The sequence below is a fragment of the Salminus brasiliensis genome, chromosome 9, assembly GCF_030463535.1.
Source record: "Salminus brasiliensis chromosome 9, fSalBra1.hap2, whole genome shotgun sequence".
NCBI classification, from domain to species: Eukaryota; Metazoa; Chordata; class Actinopteri; order Characiformes; family Bryconidae; genus Salminus; species Salminus brasiliensis.
The window spans coordinates 38,278,536-38,296,530 of NC_132886.1; the positions used below are offsets into that span (position 1 = coordinate 38,278,536).

The following is a 17,995-nucleotide window of genomic DNA, read 5'->3' on the forward strand; positions in this document are numbered from 1 at the left end:
TCAGACCTGTCTAGGGGGCGGAGCAAGGTAAGGTAAACACAGGAAGAAGGCCCTGTGTTCTTGACTAGCCATCTGCCATGCGTTTTACCTAGGGGTGTGGGTTTAAACACTTTGTAGTGGTGTAAATGTAACGAGTCAAGACTGTGATGTAACAGTTTTGAGGTTTTGGACTCGGCTCGTTTTCCAGCTCTGGCTGGATGTTCTTTTGAAGGAGAACCGGCAGTGTTTGAGGGTCACGGTTTGTCACTTCAAGAGATGGCGTATGTTCAGCTGTAGCCACAATAATTATCTGGGCCGGATACCAGGTTAACGCCTGGCTACGGGAAGCGTTTAGCTACAACTGGCGGAGTACACCTGATAGTTGGGTCGGATCGAGGCCGGATTATGTTCTCACCATAAGTGGAAAGCTTGTTCGGGGACTGGGACTGGGCAGGGACCGCCTACCTCTTCTGAAGGGTTGATTTGGTTCATTTTGGACTATTCACTGGACTAAAAAGTGCTAATGCGTGTGTGAAGACGCCCCTAAAACACACCCAGAGTGCCTGATATCGTATTTAACTGTGTTAGAAATGTCATTCTGCTAAAATGTCTTGATAGGAAATTATGGATTTCCACTGAAGACAAGCCAGATAGGCAAGGTGAGCCATGCTCCCATTTTCCAGTTGAGGTAGAAACGGTGGTATAATCCCAAATATAGCCTCCGGGTCACATCATACAGTGAGATATTGGCCTTTGCCCTCATACCAATATTCCACAGTAGAGCACTCCCTCTGGTGTAGAACTGGGGGAGGCCGCTTATCAGCCTCCATTGACTGCGTCCAGGCACGAAAGTCCATCCGGCGATACCAGCGGTAACCAAGACCTCTGACCCTTCCTCCAATTACTCCCATATCCGTGGCTTACAGTTTCCTTATGCGTCCTGACAGCTTTTACTTCAAAATCGAGGAAGAAAGAACGTCTCCTTCATGCGAGTTGATCTTAATGACGGACATTAAACACGTTCGCCCTGGTTTTGTTCTGAAGATGAGGATTTACAGCCGTTTAGAGCCATAAACAAGTCTGCCAGGCTTAACGGCGTTCCGCTCTGATAGTTTAAGAATAATGAAGTTTGTGTTTGGCAATGGATTCCATAAAGTAGCTGTACCCTTACCATTTGTCTACAGCATTAATATTTTACCCAAGACTGCTTCGCTCATGAAATATAGATTTCTTCGGTGGCTTAATGCCTTTCTTTTGAGGCGCAGTAATATCTGAGCGCGATAGATTTACCACCCCGTAATGCCGCCTTTGTTATTCCGTCCTCGATTCTGTACTGTTCCTCGCGAGGCGACGACCGAATCCCCCTGCTTTCCGAAGAAAGCCCCTTATATGCGTACATAATTGATGCCTGCAGCCAGCGTAGGTGGCTTGAACAGCAGTGGATCAGGAGACGACCTGGCACTGATGTGTGTCCTGATGATCCAGATTAGGGCACGAAAGTGAGATGTGGGCCCCTTGCGATGAAAGGGAGGTGCTGAGGAATTGTCGGCTCTTGCGTAAACTAATCAGAGTGAGATTTCAAAAGGTAACAATGGAGCGTCAGCTGAGCCACTGCGACGGCGTTTGTTTCGGGAAGGTATAAATTTGTTAGCGTGGCTCCATGCTTTGATTTGCGGCACGCCGGCAACCTTACATCATCTTTTGAAGGGAGGAGACGTCGTTTGAAGTCTGTTATTGCCTTCTGTCTGATTCCTACACCCACCGGAAACTTTTTTTTTAATTATTATTATTTTTTTTTTTTAGAAACACCTGCAACACACAGCTCCCAAGCTAGCCAGATGTCAGAGGCCAGCGTTAATATCAACAGCACATCTGCACGTCAAATATATAATCATAACTCAGTCTATAACCTCCCCTTAGTCCGTTTTCATTCAGGAAACACCCTTAATTTTATACAGCCTGAAAACGGAAAAAGACGGAAAAAAACGGAAAAGACGTCTCAAAGCTTTTGATGCCAAGTGAAACGTCTAACGAACTAAAGTCATGGAAGAAAAAAAGGGCCTGGAGCAAAGTTTGGGCTCCTCCCTCGGGCAGTACTTTTGCGGGACGCTGGAAAAGTATTCTTCCGTTGACTCTTCCAGGAAGGTCATACACTACGTGTCCAAATATTTCTGGACAGCCCTTCGAATAGATGCATTCGGCTACTTGCTTCCCAGCTAATGATGCCCATGTGGGGCCTGTATGGGTAGCCCAACTAGGAACCAGAACATATGGTTGCCCACCTGGGTCAGCGATGGCAATAACTACCTACAAGTTGTTCACGACGGCCGTTAGCCACCATTAAAGAGGGACGGCCAGCAGAGGGCACTGTGGGGCATAGAAGAAGGCCCAGTTACCAGAAACACCACCAGTTAACCTTGCTTGGGCTCAGCAAGTGGCTCAGCAGGCTAAGTTCAAGAGTTCAAGTTCGGCCATCAGCAGCCAGAGCCTGAGAGAGCACAATCAGCCATGCTCTCTCTGGTGAGAGCACTCTCTCCACTCAACCCCCCCTCTTATGATGTTAGCTGCTGTATGGTGGTGGGGTGGGGGGGGTCCTAGGCAGTGGGTGGGTTCATTGGCAGAGCTACGATTGGGGAGAAAAGGCTCTGAGTGGCTTAGAGGTCTAATGCAGTTCTACTAATGGCCCAGTGGTCGCATGTTCTAATCCCCAGCCATGCCGCTTTGCCATTAGCGACCAAGAGAGTCGCTGGGTAGCGCCCTCTCTTCCCCCTTTACTCTCAAAGCAATGTTGGCCGACACAGGCGTCTATTAGTTAGTGTGGCGGGGCTGAGGACCCAGTGCTTTCCTCAGAGGGTGTTGGCTGCCCATAAACAGCTGGCGGCTGGCTTTGCGTGAATCGGGGGAGAGATTTGTTAGGTCATTACCCTTCTAGTGTCGGGAGCATGTGTTAAGGACAGAGAACCAGCGTGAAAGAGATGCTGCCAAAGATTGATCATTCAATATTTATTGAAATATTTTTTAATATACAGTGATTTTATCACACAAGGTTTATATACAATTTACAACTCAGAGGAAAGACTCGAATCCTGTAGAGAAACAGAAATAGCTTAGCATGGGATCTTGAGCGAAGAGACAGTTAATTAAATAATTTATGACTATCGTTAGTATTTGGAGGTGAAACTGCATCCTAATGCCGGAAATGTTAATGTACACACATGGCATGCGTTTGTCGAGTCGGCAAATGTGAACGAATTTGAAAAAAAAAAAACTCCAAAAAGCTACAACCAGGGCGTCGTGGCCTCGCCCCGCTCGCTGAACACAAAGGATCGCGACCTCCTCCTGGTCATCACTACAGGCCCCTTCCTCTTGGTCAAGGCCAGGTAGATGTCCGAGGCGAGGAACCGTGGGTAGCAGTCCTTCTTCATCAGGGTGTAGATTTTGCTCTGCGCTGCATCGAAACAGGACTGGGTCGGCTGGGCGATGTTCTTCTGAATGGTCTGCTTGGTCGAGTGGTCGATGTTAATCTGGGAAACGAAGAAAAATCGAGAGTGAAACAGACAGGCTATGACGGAAAAATCGGTCGGCTGTATATCGGTATGGGCCGATACTGAGAACTAATCAGATCATATTTGTGAGTTAAGGATTACAGCAGCTATGCATGAAGCTGCAGTTCTTTGTTTAACCACTAGATGGAACTACGGAGCAGTCTGGTGGATTTTATCGTAAATGAATGTGTAAAAGTAACGTGTCAGACTTCTAACACCACTAACCAAACACACCTCTCTCCAGAGTGTACCACTGTAAACACTGTAAACACTGGTGCCATCTACAGGAAACATTGGGTCATTGGGTCCGTCTGTCTCTAGTTAGACGTTCTGTAAACATTCACAGTATGTCTCATGAAGGTCTTCCCACAGTCTAACAGATGTCTGCTGTCTTTCACTGGCATTGCTCTCCTTTAGGGTGGTCCTAATATGTGTCAGGTTTACCTCAGTGATACGGTTTTAGTGTGAAAAGGCGGTGCTGTCAGATTGTGAGGTCGGAAATAACTGCTGTATAGTTCGAAATATCCCAGCCGGCCTGCTCATCAAGAGTGCAACGAGAGCGAAACGAGCCATTTCAAACATGGCCGACTTTATGACAGAGTTATGGAGATATTTTAAAGAACAAAAAAACTCCAAATCTTCAGAATCTTCTAAGAAAGTGTCTCCAGATACGTTTCTGCTTGATATTGTACACCACTTATCATTCTCCTCCTGCAGAGCCAGGTAAAGTAGCCTAAAGCTATCCTCCAGTACTTCGGTGAAATATCGTAAGTAGAAGTGGATACCGCAAAAAGGAGCTTCAGGGAAAACGTTGAAGGCTCCCTGAGCTCCCTGAGCTCCCTGAGTACTGAGCTCCCTACAGACCTGCCGAGGAACTTCTCAGCATTGATCTGAGCTTGGTCTTGGAGCTGAACCAACTAAAAGGAACCACATGAACTAAATCCTAAGTACGCATGACAACGGCTAAAATGGAAAACCGGAGATCATTTCCTGACAAAGTCGTCAAAATTGGCTCCGAACTTTCTTTAAAGGTAGCCTTCATAGGGACTAATAACATCTCCAAAATATCAGGCAGGTCTTGTGGGGTGTTCCCAATATGCAGTGGTCAGTATCTACCAAAAGTGCTCCAAGAAAGGATATGGGCTTTGTGGATTTGTACAGTCGGGCTTCCCAAATTACAGCCCACCGTAATCTTCTATGGGCCACATCTAGGCCCCGTGTGCAGTGTACATCCCAGATGAGAGCCATGTTAAACCCCTCCTGGTCCCCTCACTGACCCTGGTGAGAATCCTTATGTGGGGCCAATGTGGAACCTGAGGACTGAACTTTCTGGTTCCCAGTTGGGCTCCCCCATACAGGCCCATAATCAACCCCTACCAAAGTCTGCAAAGTTAAAAAGGCTTTGAAACTTTTTCAAGCGGCCGGTGCACTCGAGCTGACCGTAGCGTGGACGTGTGGCTACTTCCGTAACTCAGGCCTGACTCGCTTTCTCAAGTGGTTGCCCGCCTTAAAGCAGGAGAGGGAGCGTCCACATAGACTTCCTCTGCGAAAAAGTAGCCTTACGGTGCGTCAAATCGCCCTAAATATTGAAGGAGCCCTGTGGGTTTACTGGCCGACTCAGGCTGATCTTATCGACTGGCAGGTTTCTCAGCGCAGGCGTCTGCGCGAATGCTTAGCGAAAGCGCCTCCATGTTGTAATAACGAGAGATGCTACAGAGGCAAAGCTGCTCGCAATCCTTTCTTTCTTTTTTTCCGCTTGCTCATTGGTGTGTTTTCTCAGGCTAAGAGAGAGCGAGTGAGTGAGCGAACGAGAGCGTGGGCGGCTTGGGGTAGGGGCGGGGGGGTTGAACCACCAAGCTGTGACAAGCAGGAAAACCACACGGTCACATCTCTACTTTGGTCGCGCGGCCACGCAGCGCTACGGACCTAGCCACATAGCTCAGCACGTTCGAGACAGTCATGCAGTTCTGGGGGGTTTTCTTTTGGCCCTGGCGCCACAGACCCCCGGAAAGCTCGGTTGACAAGCAGATAAACTGAAACTACACCTCTGGGCCCTGAGCTTTCATATCACTTACAGATTAACAGATTATATATATATATATATATATATATATATATATACGTATATATTTAAATATATATGATATAGTATGTAGTGTATATATGTTGCATATGTTTGTTTATGCTGATATATGGCTGGAATATATATATAATAATGTCACATAATGGCCAATTTTACATTAAGATAGCATATACACTACATGTCCAAATATTTATGGACACCCCTTCTAATGAACGCATTCATTCAGCTACTTTTAAGTTGCACCCATTACTGACACACACGTCTCTAGGCCCTGTAGACCAGAACTGCCAATAGATTAGGACTCTCTGGAGCAGATAAGCATGAACCTATTGGCACCATGCTGCCTAATGCCAGGAGTGGGCTAGAGGGGTATAAAGCCCCCCAGCATTGAGCTGTGGAGCAGTGGAACTGACCACTGGGGTGGTGATCGTGATCCAACATCCTCATTGACCTCCTTAACACTCTTGCCGCTGAATGCAATCAAATCCTCATAGCAATGCTCAAGCAAAATCTAGAGAAAGGAGAAGAAAGGCGTCTTCCCTGGACAGTCGAGACCGTTGTAGGAGACAATGAGCAGGTGTCTCTATACTTTTGTCCATATGCTTGTATTTGTTGGTATACGATTCTCTAGAGCTGAAACTGTAGCTACAGCTAGTCCTGAGCACTGAGCTGAAGTCTATACTAGTAGTAGAGCTGTGTCCCAGACAGCACGCGGCACACGGACGTCCCAACTGCAAGCCTGGGGATATCACTGGGGGTATCAGCCATATGAGGCTATTAATAACTCAAATACCTCAATATTAATAATCCAAGGTTTGCATTTTCGGCTTTTAGAGCACGCAACCTTATAATCTAAGCTAGAAGGTGTCCCGATCTACTGCTGTAGCTGCAAGATAATGTGCTAGCCACAAGATAACACACCTCCTATAGCTCGTATGCTATCATCGCTCATAATAGCGTTGATCTGACACAGGCAGATTTGCTGTGTGCATAGGTTTGCATATGTTTAAATGTCCAAATATTTATGGACACCCCTTCTAACGAATGCATGCATTCAGCTACTTTACATTGCCCCCATTGCAGACACATGCACAGCTTCTCTAGTCCCTGTAAAGAAGTACTGCCAATACAAAAGGACTAGAGGGGACAATAGGTGTGGGCTACAGGGGTATAAAGCCCTCAAGCCCAGGGGGGATCTTGTAATGTGCTGCAATACGGTCAGTCATCAGCTAGTGCTCACACCTCTTTTGGGGCCTCGGCGTCGATGAACACGGCGTACATCTGCTTGGCCTTGGACTGCAGTTTTGTAGCCGACTCTGTGGTTTTGTAGTCCTCGCACGCCATCCAGAATTCAATGTTCTCCTCGCTGAACTGGGTGCGCAGGAACTTCGTGAAGGCCTCCACTCCATCTGAAGCAGGGAAGCAGTGCGTAAATATCGGTCAGTTGTAAATCTTGGGAGTTAAAGATGAGGACGAGTGAACAGACGAGAAATCGGCAGGATCTTTCAGATCCTGTAGTTTTGTCTGGTCCTGTAGTTTTGTCTTTTAACTAGCCCTTTTTACAGCTCCTAGCAAGGGGGCGCTACGAGGTACACGGCGAGAGTGTTTACGTGGACTCATCCACTGTGCCAGTAACTCTACCCGACTCTACCCGCTTTCCCTTTCACCGCCCTTCTGCTGCAAGGGCCACGCCGCCGTCGACGGGCCCATGTACCTTTTCAGATGCAAACAGTGAGGGAAGAGGTTTAGCACGTCACTAGTTCCCTATTAAATGAGGTACACCGGCTGTCCAGACAAAACTACAGCACATGAAAGATCCTGCCGTTGTTGTTTTCGGCCGCCATGACGTCTTAATTCACAGCTAAGCCTTAAGCTTAGTAAAACTGAATAGAGCTGTAATGAGGCTGGAACGTCTGGGTCACACCAATCAAAAAAGTTCGTTGTTGTCATCTCATTTTTTTATTTTATTTGATGGAGCATAAAATCAAAAGCACAAAATATAAGCTGTTTTTTAGTATTATATTTATAAATGAATAACGAAATATATTCGTAGTGTTATTTTTCATTTTCCATTCACAAATTTAGACACAGTTTTATTTCATTTCTAATTCATTTCTAATTAAAGTCCTTAGACTATTAGCATGTATGCTAATTAACCACATTTTGTATGTCTGCGAATGTCGGATTGCAGAGCTGGAACCTGAGTCGGCCACATTCCAAAAAAAAACAAAAAAAAAACACAGTAATAAACATTTATTAATTTATCTATTTATCTATTTATTTATTTATTTTCCAAATTCCGATTTATAAATTCAAACACATTTTTATTTAATTTGTAATTCTTTTTTTAACTTCAGTTCATAAACATAAAGGTTTATCCGTCTATTTATTATTTATTATTATCAATTTTACACGCTAAAAATATTTGATGTAAATCCATGTTGTTAAATGTGTGTATTAGTAGTAAAGTAAGCAACAGTTAACTAACTCTTAAAGACAGGCCTACTGTTTCTAATAGAATTCTATTCAGTATATTTGATTGATCAATTTTATTATATTTTATATTATATTATATTTATTATATTATACATTTTAAATGATTTATTTTAAAATAAATAATACCGCCCAGCCCTAAGTGGAATAAGCCTTTGTGCACGTTTATGTAGATTTGTGTGTAGAATTGTGTGCAGAATTGTCATAGAAGGCTTATGTAGCCTTATGAGCACTGGGCATTCAGAAAACTCTCAATTACTACATTTCTTTAGCAGGCCAAAACTGAACCAGCTACAGTTAAAAAAAAAAGAATCGGCCCACGTTAGCTTGCGTGGTGCTTCAGGCCGGACCTGAGAACCACTGGCCTCAAACAAGCGCACATGACCGTTTTTCTTGTTTGTTTGCCTGAATCCAGCGTACAATGCAGAAGTGATGACTGTCGGTTTGTGTGCACTAAGGCCTCCATGCGAAGACAAAGAGCGAGCTTCCTCACGATCAGGGCTGTTTCAGTAAATGTTATCTCTGTTTGCTGATTGGGAGGCGCTGAGCTGTACTGAGCAAATGTCAGACTACCACAAAATGTCTTGCGCTGTCCTAATCGACTTCCCCGGCCCTGCAGTTCTCCACAGGAGCGCTACAGACACCCGCAAAGCTAGCCCTTCTTCCTTTGTGGGTTTTTGTGTTTTTTTTGAGAGGGGAGTACCAAACAGTGGGGTTTGGTGATCTCAGATGGGGCTTCAGAGCACTCCCTCAAATGTTAAGCTGCAATGCATGACCGGAGTTAACAGAATCTCACCTGGATGACCCAGCAGATCTTCAAAGGAATCGCTCCATCTCAAAGCCACCTCAGGTGGGATGCTGCAAGTCACACGGATAAGATGTCAGTTTGGACTCAGTGGTCTAAAGAAGCTCACCGTGTTTATTAGGAAATGCCACATTCACGCTAAATCTCCAAGCGTAAATAGATTAGCCGCTTCACGCCGCTGACTTGAAGTGTGTCGAAATTAGGGATGTGCTCGGATACAACCAGTGCTCCATTAACTGCTTGACGTGCTAAAATGTACGTATTATAATACATAAATAACGTATTAAAAAAAGCTATCTGCACTCTGACTCTAACTAACACAGTCACTTGAAAGTACAACCCTGTTACATAAACTACAATTAATAAAAAAAAAACATTCTCTTTAGTGTCCTCATGCTATTAGCACCAATGCTAATTAAATACATTTTGTATATCTGCGAATGCTAAGCTGAAAATGCAGCCCTGTAACTAATGCTGCATTTCATTTACCTCAGAAGTCGGAGCTGGGAATGATGTCACATCCGAGTCGGCCACGTTCCAATTAAACATTTCTGATAATTCTACACTATTTATAACAAAAAAAAACCCCAAAAAGCTAAAGTTAAAAACTTCGGAGGTGACCACAACCGGTTTGGAAATCCTTAACCAGTGTTTTCTGGCAAATCTATTCAAAATGTTCCACTTTTTATGCCCCAAGTTAGCATTGTTAGTATTGTCCCAGCTTAGCATTGTTTGCATTGTCATTTTGCAAATCCAAACACCATGGAAACATGTCCACATTACTGCTTTTACTGCTGTCAGACAAGCTAACTTGTGGCACATCATCCACTGAGGGAAAAAATGATCTCATGTTCATCAGTATCCAACATCCACTCAGCTAACTAGCTGTTATCTCATAGCTGTTAACGCATATCTGTTAACTCGTTAGCTCATCTGAAGAGGCAGCTTATAGCTTTCCCTCGGCTGTTTTTGAATTATGAGCTGTACTTTCAAATGTATTCCTCTACGCATTAGTTAGCTAGCTTTTAGCTCATAGCTGTTAGCTCATTAGCTCATCTGAAGAGGCAGCCTTCATTATGCTTACAAATCCAACATATATTATATGTACTTTCAGACATTGTGTGCTCAGTGTGCTGCTAGCATTGTGTGTTTTTGAATTTTTTGGCCTCCTAACACCAGAATCAGGTCGTAAGAAGGTTAACCTTCACGACAAGTGACTTGTACTTACTTGTTGGTTTTGACTGGTGGGTTTTTCTCTGGGCTGACGTTTTCATGAGATCCAGACCTGGCCAGCAGAAGACTGAGTCTGCTTTTTTTGTCCTTTTCTTTATCCTTATTTCTACACAGAGACAAACAATGAGCCATATAAGAGACAGTTTATTAAAAAAAAATTAAAAAACAAAAAAACTAATGTAACTAATATATTAGTTAATATATTCATTATGCAAGCCATTACTTAAACATGATTGGAAATGATTCAATAAATATTTTTTGCAGAGAAAGACTGAGAAAGACTGATTCCAGTTTCTGGCCACACCCTCTTCTGTCTCCTCCCACTTCTCCTCTCTAGTTCCGCCTTATCATTAGTGTTTCCCCTTGTGTTTAGTTTGTGACCAGTCTTTCTTAGGTGTTGCTAGCCTTTGTCTTTGGTAGAGGTCGTGCTCTAATGAATTAAACGAATTATAAATCAGGCATGTTTTATGTATAACCACAGTATGCAAAAGTTTGGACACCCCCGCTTGAGTGTCATATCTTGTTGCTCGGCGAACAAATCCTCTACAGGAAACGAACTGAAAGATGAGATTTGCCTGCACGTTTCAGAGCAAGATTACATTTCATTTACATGCCATATTTAACAGACAGTATATAAAATATATGTAATAAAAGTATAAATATAAAACAAATCAATCTAAATAAATTTTATATAAATATATATTTTTTTATCCCCAGCATATTTGAGGTACGCAAATAGGCTGAGGCTAAGACGACCACAATTCCACCTTCGTATTGGACACAGGTGGAGCTTGATCTCAGTGAGGAGATTCCAGAGAAGTTTAAGGGCCTTGCTCAAGGGCCCAGCAGCGGCAGCTTGGGGAAACAGGGGTATCGAACACACAACCCTGTTATCAATAGCCCAGTGCGCTAACCACAGAGCCACCAAAATAAGCCCCTAAACAAGCAGCAATGGTTAAGCGTTGTCCAAAAGTAACACGGCTAGAACTTCAGCATACTTAAGGCGTACTGTACATTTTGAACAGGGGTGACCAAACGTTTGCATACAGCTGCATGGAAACTAATGGTGGTTCAATTTCTGGTTGGGCTGCGATGTGAAGAAGCTTCTGTCTTTTAGAAATTGGGGTTAAAACCAAAGCAAAAGTTTTGTTTAATAAAAGATTAATAACCCTTTAGTCATGAAGTAACAGTTAACCCATCAACACTCTAAGGCTTATTACTAGTACTAGTGTATTACTCAGTAACCACAGGGACGTCTGTGCAAACTGGCGAGGCTATTCTGTAATAACACTTTCAGCCGGCGGGACATGGGGCTTTTTAAGGGTTAATATTGTTGTTACATCGCTAACATTAAGGCCTTAAGGCAAATCTAGTCAACTTATATCATTTTTCTCATTTTAAGGTGGTCTTAAGAATATTTTGAACTTTCTTGCCTTGTTTTAAGGACAGATTGTCTTTCTCCTTCATTTTTACTTATTTATTTATTTTTTAAGATAATAATGCTTAAAACTTGCCAACCTTGACAAAAATGTCTGCCCATGGGATAAATTATAAAAAAATTAAGGCTGCATCTGAGATCATTTCCCTTTCTAAGATAACAATTTGTATTTTTGGGGGTCATATGTAATGCGCAGAGCTGCAAGAGCCCAGTGCTAGTTCACAGAGGCCAGCTAAAAGAAGAATAGCTATGATAAGGGGAAGTATTGACACACTCTAGAAGGCCACAAGTTGTCACCAGCCACTCCTGTACGCAATGCAAAACCTTATATAGGACCTGTGCATAACAGCAACAGACCTTTACATAAAGCCTTACTTTGGGTCAACCAGAACCGTTTTTTTCCTTAAGGTTCGGCTAAGGTTAATTTTTTTGACCTGAAGCTCTAGCAGCACTGTGTGCACTGCGGGATTGTGGCTGTTAACCTCCCTACAAACAGCTATCAGTGCCGTGTATACCAGCCAGACCAACAGCAGCACCACCACCACCAGCACCGCTGCTGCTGCTGCTGCTGCTGCTGACACTTGGCTATCGAATTCCCACTATTCTATTCTATCCTTTTGTGCAGCAGTGTGTAAAGGAGCTTGCCGTCTGTTTGGACGGCAGGTGACAAATAAGCTTCCTTCCGGCCTTGTATCTTCTGAAGCATTTTTTTTCCCTCCCCCATCATCTACAGACTGTGATGTGGTTCTGCATTGAGTAAAAAAGCAGGATAGTCCGGATTCACCATGCCCAGGGACTGCTGAGCACCGCTACTGTGATGAAACCTGCTAGGATTAGCCTTAGTCCTCGGTAGAGTTGAGTAATGCCAATAAAGGAAGCGTCTCTTCAGCCCGCTGTAATCACACAGCATTGCTACATGCCCTTGCTGAAGGGTCCCAAATCTTTGACAAGCCAGCACCTTGCGCCCTTGCGACCGACCGCAACGGGCTCCTGTACAAAATGAGATCTTTAAAAAACAACGAATAAAATAACATACCTGGAGTTGCCGTCTTTCATTCTGGAGGCGCGCAACTCGGTCTCGCCGAGCATTTTGAAATACGCTTCCTCCTTGGGGGCAGAGAAGTTGATTTGAGGAAACAGAAAGACAACGGTATCCATGCTCTTCCTCTATCTCGCTCGCTCGCTCGCTCGCTCTCGGCCTCGCTCTCTTTCCTTCTGTCTCTGGTATGAAGACACCCAGACGCCAGGACATCAAACGTATTTAACTGCACAGACTTCTGAAGTGTGTTAAGGGGTCATTTCCCATACCTGTTACGGTGACTTCCTGTCAGGGGAAGTGCCTCAGAGTTTACCGTAAACCTGCTGTGAAAGAGTTTCCAACTCATAGAGCTCTGAAAAGTCAACAGAGCCTTCGATACATGTTCCGAATGCACCTTGATAGATACTGGAGATGACGCTGGTGTTGGAGATGATGGTTGGGGAACCCTTGAGCACTGGCACCAAGTTTACACTGGCCGGAAGGTTCTCATGCTCCCAAACCTGCAGGTCACTTACTTTTAGAAGTGTGTTTATCGGCCTTTTTTCCCAAACTGTAACCATTGCAGTGTTTCGTAGAGTGGTTACAGTTTTCATGGGTGCAGCCATAGGTCAGCCATCTCAACTGGCAGCTAATAGAGCTAATAGGCTAACACACATCTTGGAAATGGTTCTTTCGGACTTGCGTAGATTTGGATCATCATTCTCGGATCTGAGTAGGACAGCTTGGATGTTCCCGTTGTGATTTGTGTGGTGGTCAATACAGCTACCAGTGAGTAGCTACCAGATGTAGCCCATCATGATCACTAACCTTGGCCTTGGCGAGCTCACCCTTTAGACCCTTCTGAGAGTCCATTAGCTCACATTTCTGCATTTTCCTGTAGTAACGACAGCACTATCATAATTAACAGCAGTTTCATAGGCCCTACATTAGAACCCTGTGGGACTCCACAAGGTATGCTAAAGCGAATGAGTGGATGTATGTATAATTTTGACCCTGTGAGTATAATTTCAACCTTGTTCTCATTTTCACTTTAGCGGCAAATATGTTTTTTTCTATTAAAGAAAAATTGTAATGCATTCTGCCCTAGAAAAAAAGCATATTTTTAAAACTGAAAGCCTGATATTGCCGTGACATTCATGCCCATGCTGAGTTCTACATCAGCTTCCGACCATAATCGTATGTGTTTTAATTTGGTTGATCAGTAGTCGGCCTTCCTTCCTTCTGATCTGTTTTGATGGTTATTTGAAAGCTTCTCAAGGCTTCTCATGACAGAGAAGCTGCTTAGGTTGACACGTGGAATTGTGGTGACCCACTGGCCCACTGTTGTTCAGTGTTGTTTGTTGCTCAAAATGCAGCTGATGTGTTGAAACTTAGATCACTCTAAGTAGGTCAGCATGTAGTTCTTTAAAACGCAGAGTTCAGTCAAAAAGGCTGGGAAGCTGATGGGCTCTGAGTGGTCCAGCGCTGCCACAGCACCACCATGATGACCTGAGGATCCCTGCTTTGAATTCTGGGTCATGCTGTTTTCGCCATCAGCAGCCGGGATCAGAGAGAGCACAACTGGCCGCCTTCTCTCAGGGGTGTGTTGCCTCCTAGTGTGATGTCGGTCAGCACAGGTGTCTGTTAGCTGTTGTATCAGAGCTGGGGAGCCATGCTTTCCTGCGAGTGCTGGCTAGCTAGCGGTGCTGCATCAGCCACAGTTCTTCACCCTCCTAGTGTGCTGGGGGTATGGCTAGTGATTGGGTTTTGGGTAACCGGCCTTCCAAATTGGGTAGAATTGGAAAATTTGAGTGAAATTAGAAATAGAAATCATTTAAAAACAAAATGCTGGCGTCCTTGAGGCATCATGAGGCATTCTGGAAGTTGTGGGTTGAGGTAAAGCCTGGTAAACATAGACTTACACACGTTGCTTCACATGTCACACACAAAACACCAGAGAAATAAGATGAATGCTACTTCCTCTCCCCTGCCACAGCTGCAAAAACTGTACCGAAATATTTCATCCGTACCGTTATTTCTCTAGACTGACTCTAGAGTCTGTTGGGGCCCTTGGCAGAAATTCACAGGGGGGCCCCTCCAACCAGCGTTCATCAACATTATGTTCTAAATAATCAAACACCAACAAAAACAGATTTGTGAAATGTAAACATTCTTAACTTCACTTAAAATAAGCAGTTAAAAGTGGATTATTGAACCTACTCTCACCTTCGTCAGCATTTGAAGGGGGCACCTCATCCTTCTCTGTTGCTGCTGGTGCCAGAAACGAAAGTAATGATCCTGAGGAAAGATGATAAAGAGATACAGTATATATGATAATATGTGATATAAGAACAGTAGCATGTTGATAACGTCCACTTTGAAAGCTTTTACATAATACAGTTAGAATTCCCCCAAATTCAACTTTTCACTGTTTGCTATTTACGTTTCATAAATATATATTTTAAATAGAGTTACAGTTTGAAATTGTTGTGCTGGAGCTGTGTGCACTGGCCAATTATTTTTTTTATGTCATAAAAATATAAATAAATATGATTTAATGTAAAAATAATTTGATTATAAAATAATTACATTTTAAAAATAAATAAATATAAAACAAATTAGAAAAACAATTACATTTAAATTGTTACATAAAAACTTATAATTTAGTTTAAAAAAATGTTTACAAAATAATTTAGTTAAAAAATAATTGAAATAAAACAATATTTTATAATGTAATTGATAAAAAATAATTTCAAAATAATTTAAACAAAAAAATTAATTAAATAAAAAAGTAAAAATTAGGGGACTCCAAAATCTGGGGGGCAATTCTGGCTACTGTGAAAAAGAGGGTCAATCTGGGTTATCAGCTAGCCTTGATTCTACACCTACTGCTATTTCCTGTGACCTTTTCACTGGTATAAGCTTAGCATTTCCATGTTTCTTTGGAAAGAGTTCCATACCTAGTTTTTAGACCATGATGTGACATGATGTCTGTGTGAAGTCTGATGTGTTCTCCAGGTTTTCCAGTTCCTGTGAGTGAATGGCAGTGCGTGGAACCCAGCGATGGACTGGCGCCTTGTCCAGGGGTGTTCCTGCCTTGCGCCTGCCAGTGATTCCAGGTAGGCTCCGGATCCACCAAGATGCAGACCAGGAAGAAGCGGACAAGAATATCATCGCTTCATTCCTCAATCTTCTTATCCACCTGTTCCTCGTCAGGGTCGCGGTGGATTCCGGAGCCTTGGTGGAATCACTGGGCGTGAGTTAGGAGTACCCCCTGGGCACAGGGGCACCAGTCCTTTGCAGGGTACCACACACACACATACACTTACTTACTCCCTCACAAATACCTAGGGGGCACTTTCATAGCCTTTCCATGTTTACCATGCCTGCCATGTGTGTTTTTGGACGGTTGGAATAGGTCTACACCGACAATACTAAGCTCCTTCCATAGCCCTAGACCCCTGGAACTCCAGTACAGTATAATAGTACTGTAATAGTTCCAATTACATTTTATTCAATTACTACTACTGTGCTACGGTGAAAAAGGGGGTCAATCCGGGTTTATTACTACCTATGAGGAGTCATCTAGGCCTCATTTTGCACCTACTGCTATTCCCTGTGATTTCCCTGGTAAAGGCTTAGCATTTTTTCACGTCTCTTAGAAAAGCCGAATTTGCCCGGATACATAAAATCCGTAAAACTACCAAATATTCCAGCATGAGATCTCCTAAATTGGCCCTTTTTCCTTGGGCGGCTGTAATTACCAGTTCCGAGCCACTATCAGAACGTCTTTGACTTTTTGGACTCCATTCCCGTCATTAATTTCACGCAACGATGCTTAACTACACATCCCATTACTCCGAAGACTTAATCAAAATACGATACTGCTTACGAGCTTCTTTTTTTTTTGTTAATCTGGAGGGCAACTTCGACTGGCGAACTTTTGAGCCATCCATTTGTCACAGCCCCACTAGAACACTCAGGGGTCAAACAAATTGACGGGGAGTGACACCTCCCGAATTCCCTTCTTCCCGGCCGTTGCCCGTGCAGCTGCATTGCAACCGAAGACAAATCGGTTTGGACGGGACAGGCGGCAGCGGGGAATAGAGGCATCCTCAAACGAAAAAAAGTCAAGAGTAGCGTCTCAATCAAAGCCACAGCGTACAAAGACTGACTGCAGAGGAACCGCGGCCTTCTAACGTCAGCCGTCGAGGAGATCCTAAGACTGATACGATTTTTTTCAGCTCCTCGGCTGTACTGTGACAGGGTTGTTGCCTTTGGAGACGACAGCCATAAACCTACATGAGCAGTTATGATGGCTGACGTCAGCAAGCCTTTATAATAAGCCTTTATGAAGGCCTACATACTGTAGGGTTATGTGAGGGAATGAGGTGAGACCAGTGGCCCAAAACATGGTGGATGTTCTAGTGTTGTAGTCAAGAGCCGGGTCAAGAGCAAGACTTTTAAGTAGTCGAGCCGAGTTAGGACATAGACTTATTAATTATTATTAATTATTATAGCTCATTACTTTTGCCGGACTGTCTAGCAGGAGGCTATTTCGCTTACTGACTGACTGACCTACTGACCTCGCTGATGGACTGCCTCTTGTTTGCTACTGACGGCCTACTGAGGACTACAGTTAGCACAAAGCGGCCACTGGCATCAGTACCGCTGCCCAGCATCTCTGGCCAAGCATCACTAAGGCGACTTTAGCATCACTACCGTGGCACTAGCAACGCTACTACTCCAGCTACTCAGCATTGCTACCACGGCGTTAGCATTTCTACCACATTGACTACAAGCCTCGCCCAGCATCACTACCAGTTAGCATTTCTACCACATTGACTACCTGTCTCGGCCTGCATCGCTACCATGGTGTTAGCATTTCTACCACAGTGGCTAAAATCGCTGAGGAACTCTGGTAATCATTACAATGAGGACCTCGTTCAGATTACTGTTGCATTGAGACTGTTAAACCGAGCTTAAAGAGCAACCAAGGTTCAAACATTAGCAAGAACAAAAAAGTGGAACTGCAGCGAAACTTCCTTCTCTGTGCATCCAGCATCTGTCAGCTAAAAACAGATGTTTATTAGCGTCTGTTCGTCTCGTTTCGGCTCACTTGGCTCACAACGTAAAATCCAGTGAACTGACCTACCAAGAACTGCAAACGCTGTTGTGTCGCCTTTCAAAAGAAACTCTGCCCTAATTAGCGAGGCTATTCCACTTAATTTCATTTACGCCTCCAAAATGTGCCCACATCCAGCCCACTAGCGAAAGCCTCCCGAGGCTAAATTTCAAAATATGGGAGTGAATATGGAAGCTAGCCTGGCGCTACAGCCAGCAGGGAAAATGAGGCACGCATTGAGGATAAGCTGATGAAACTAGCCGGATGCTAGGTCAA

The 17,995-nt window shown here is 43.9% G+C and overlaps 1 protein-coding gene across 1 annotated transcript; it reads right to left on the reverse strand.

Annotated features, from left to right (window-relative positions):
* Positions 1–2,967: 2,967 nt before the first annotated feature.
* On the reverse strand, positions 2,968–12,801 carry rgs18 (regulator of G protein signaling 18). The gene is made up of 5 exons (XM_072688327.1): positions 12,613–12,801; positions 10,134–10,244; positions 8,897–8,958; positions 6,850–7,016; positions 2,968–3,503 (listed from the first exon to the last, which is right to left on the reverse strand). Exons 1-5 carry the CDS (start codon positions 12,732–12,734, stop codon positions 3,258–3,260), a joined length of 708 nt encoding a protein of 235 aa, XP_072544428.1. The 5' UTR covers positions 12,735–12,801; the 3' UTR covers positions 2,968–3,257.
* Positions 12,802–17,995: the final 5,194 nt, after the last annotated feature.

Coding starts and splice junctions, on each gene's coding strand:
- rgs18 (XM_072688327.1), bottom strand. CDS start 12,734: ATGGATACCGTTGTCTTTCTGTTTCCTCAAATCAACTTCTCTGCCCCC. Junction 8,959..10,133: donor CCACCAGTCAAAACCAACAA/GTAAGTACAAGT, acceptor TGTGACTTGCAG/CATCCCACCTGAGGTGGCTT. Junction 7,017..8,896: donor AGATCTGCTGGGTCATCCAG/GTGAGATTCTGT, acceptor TCCCTGCTTCAG/ATGGAGTGGAGGCCTTCACG.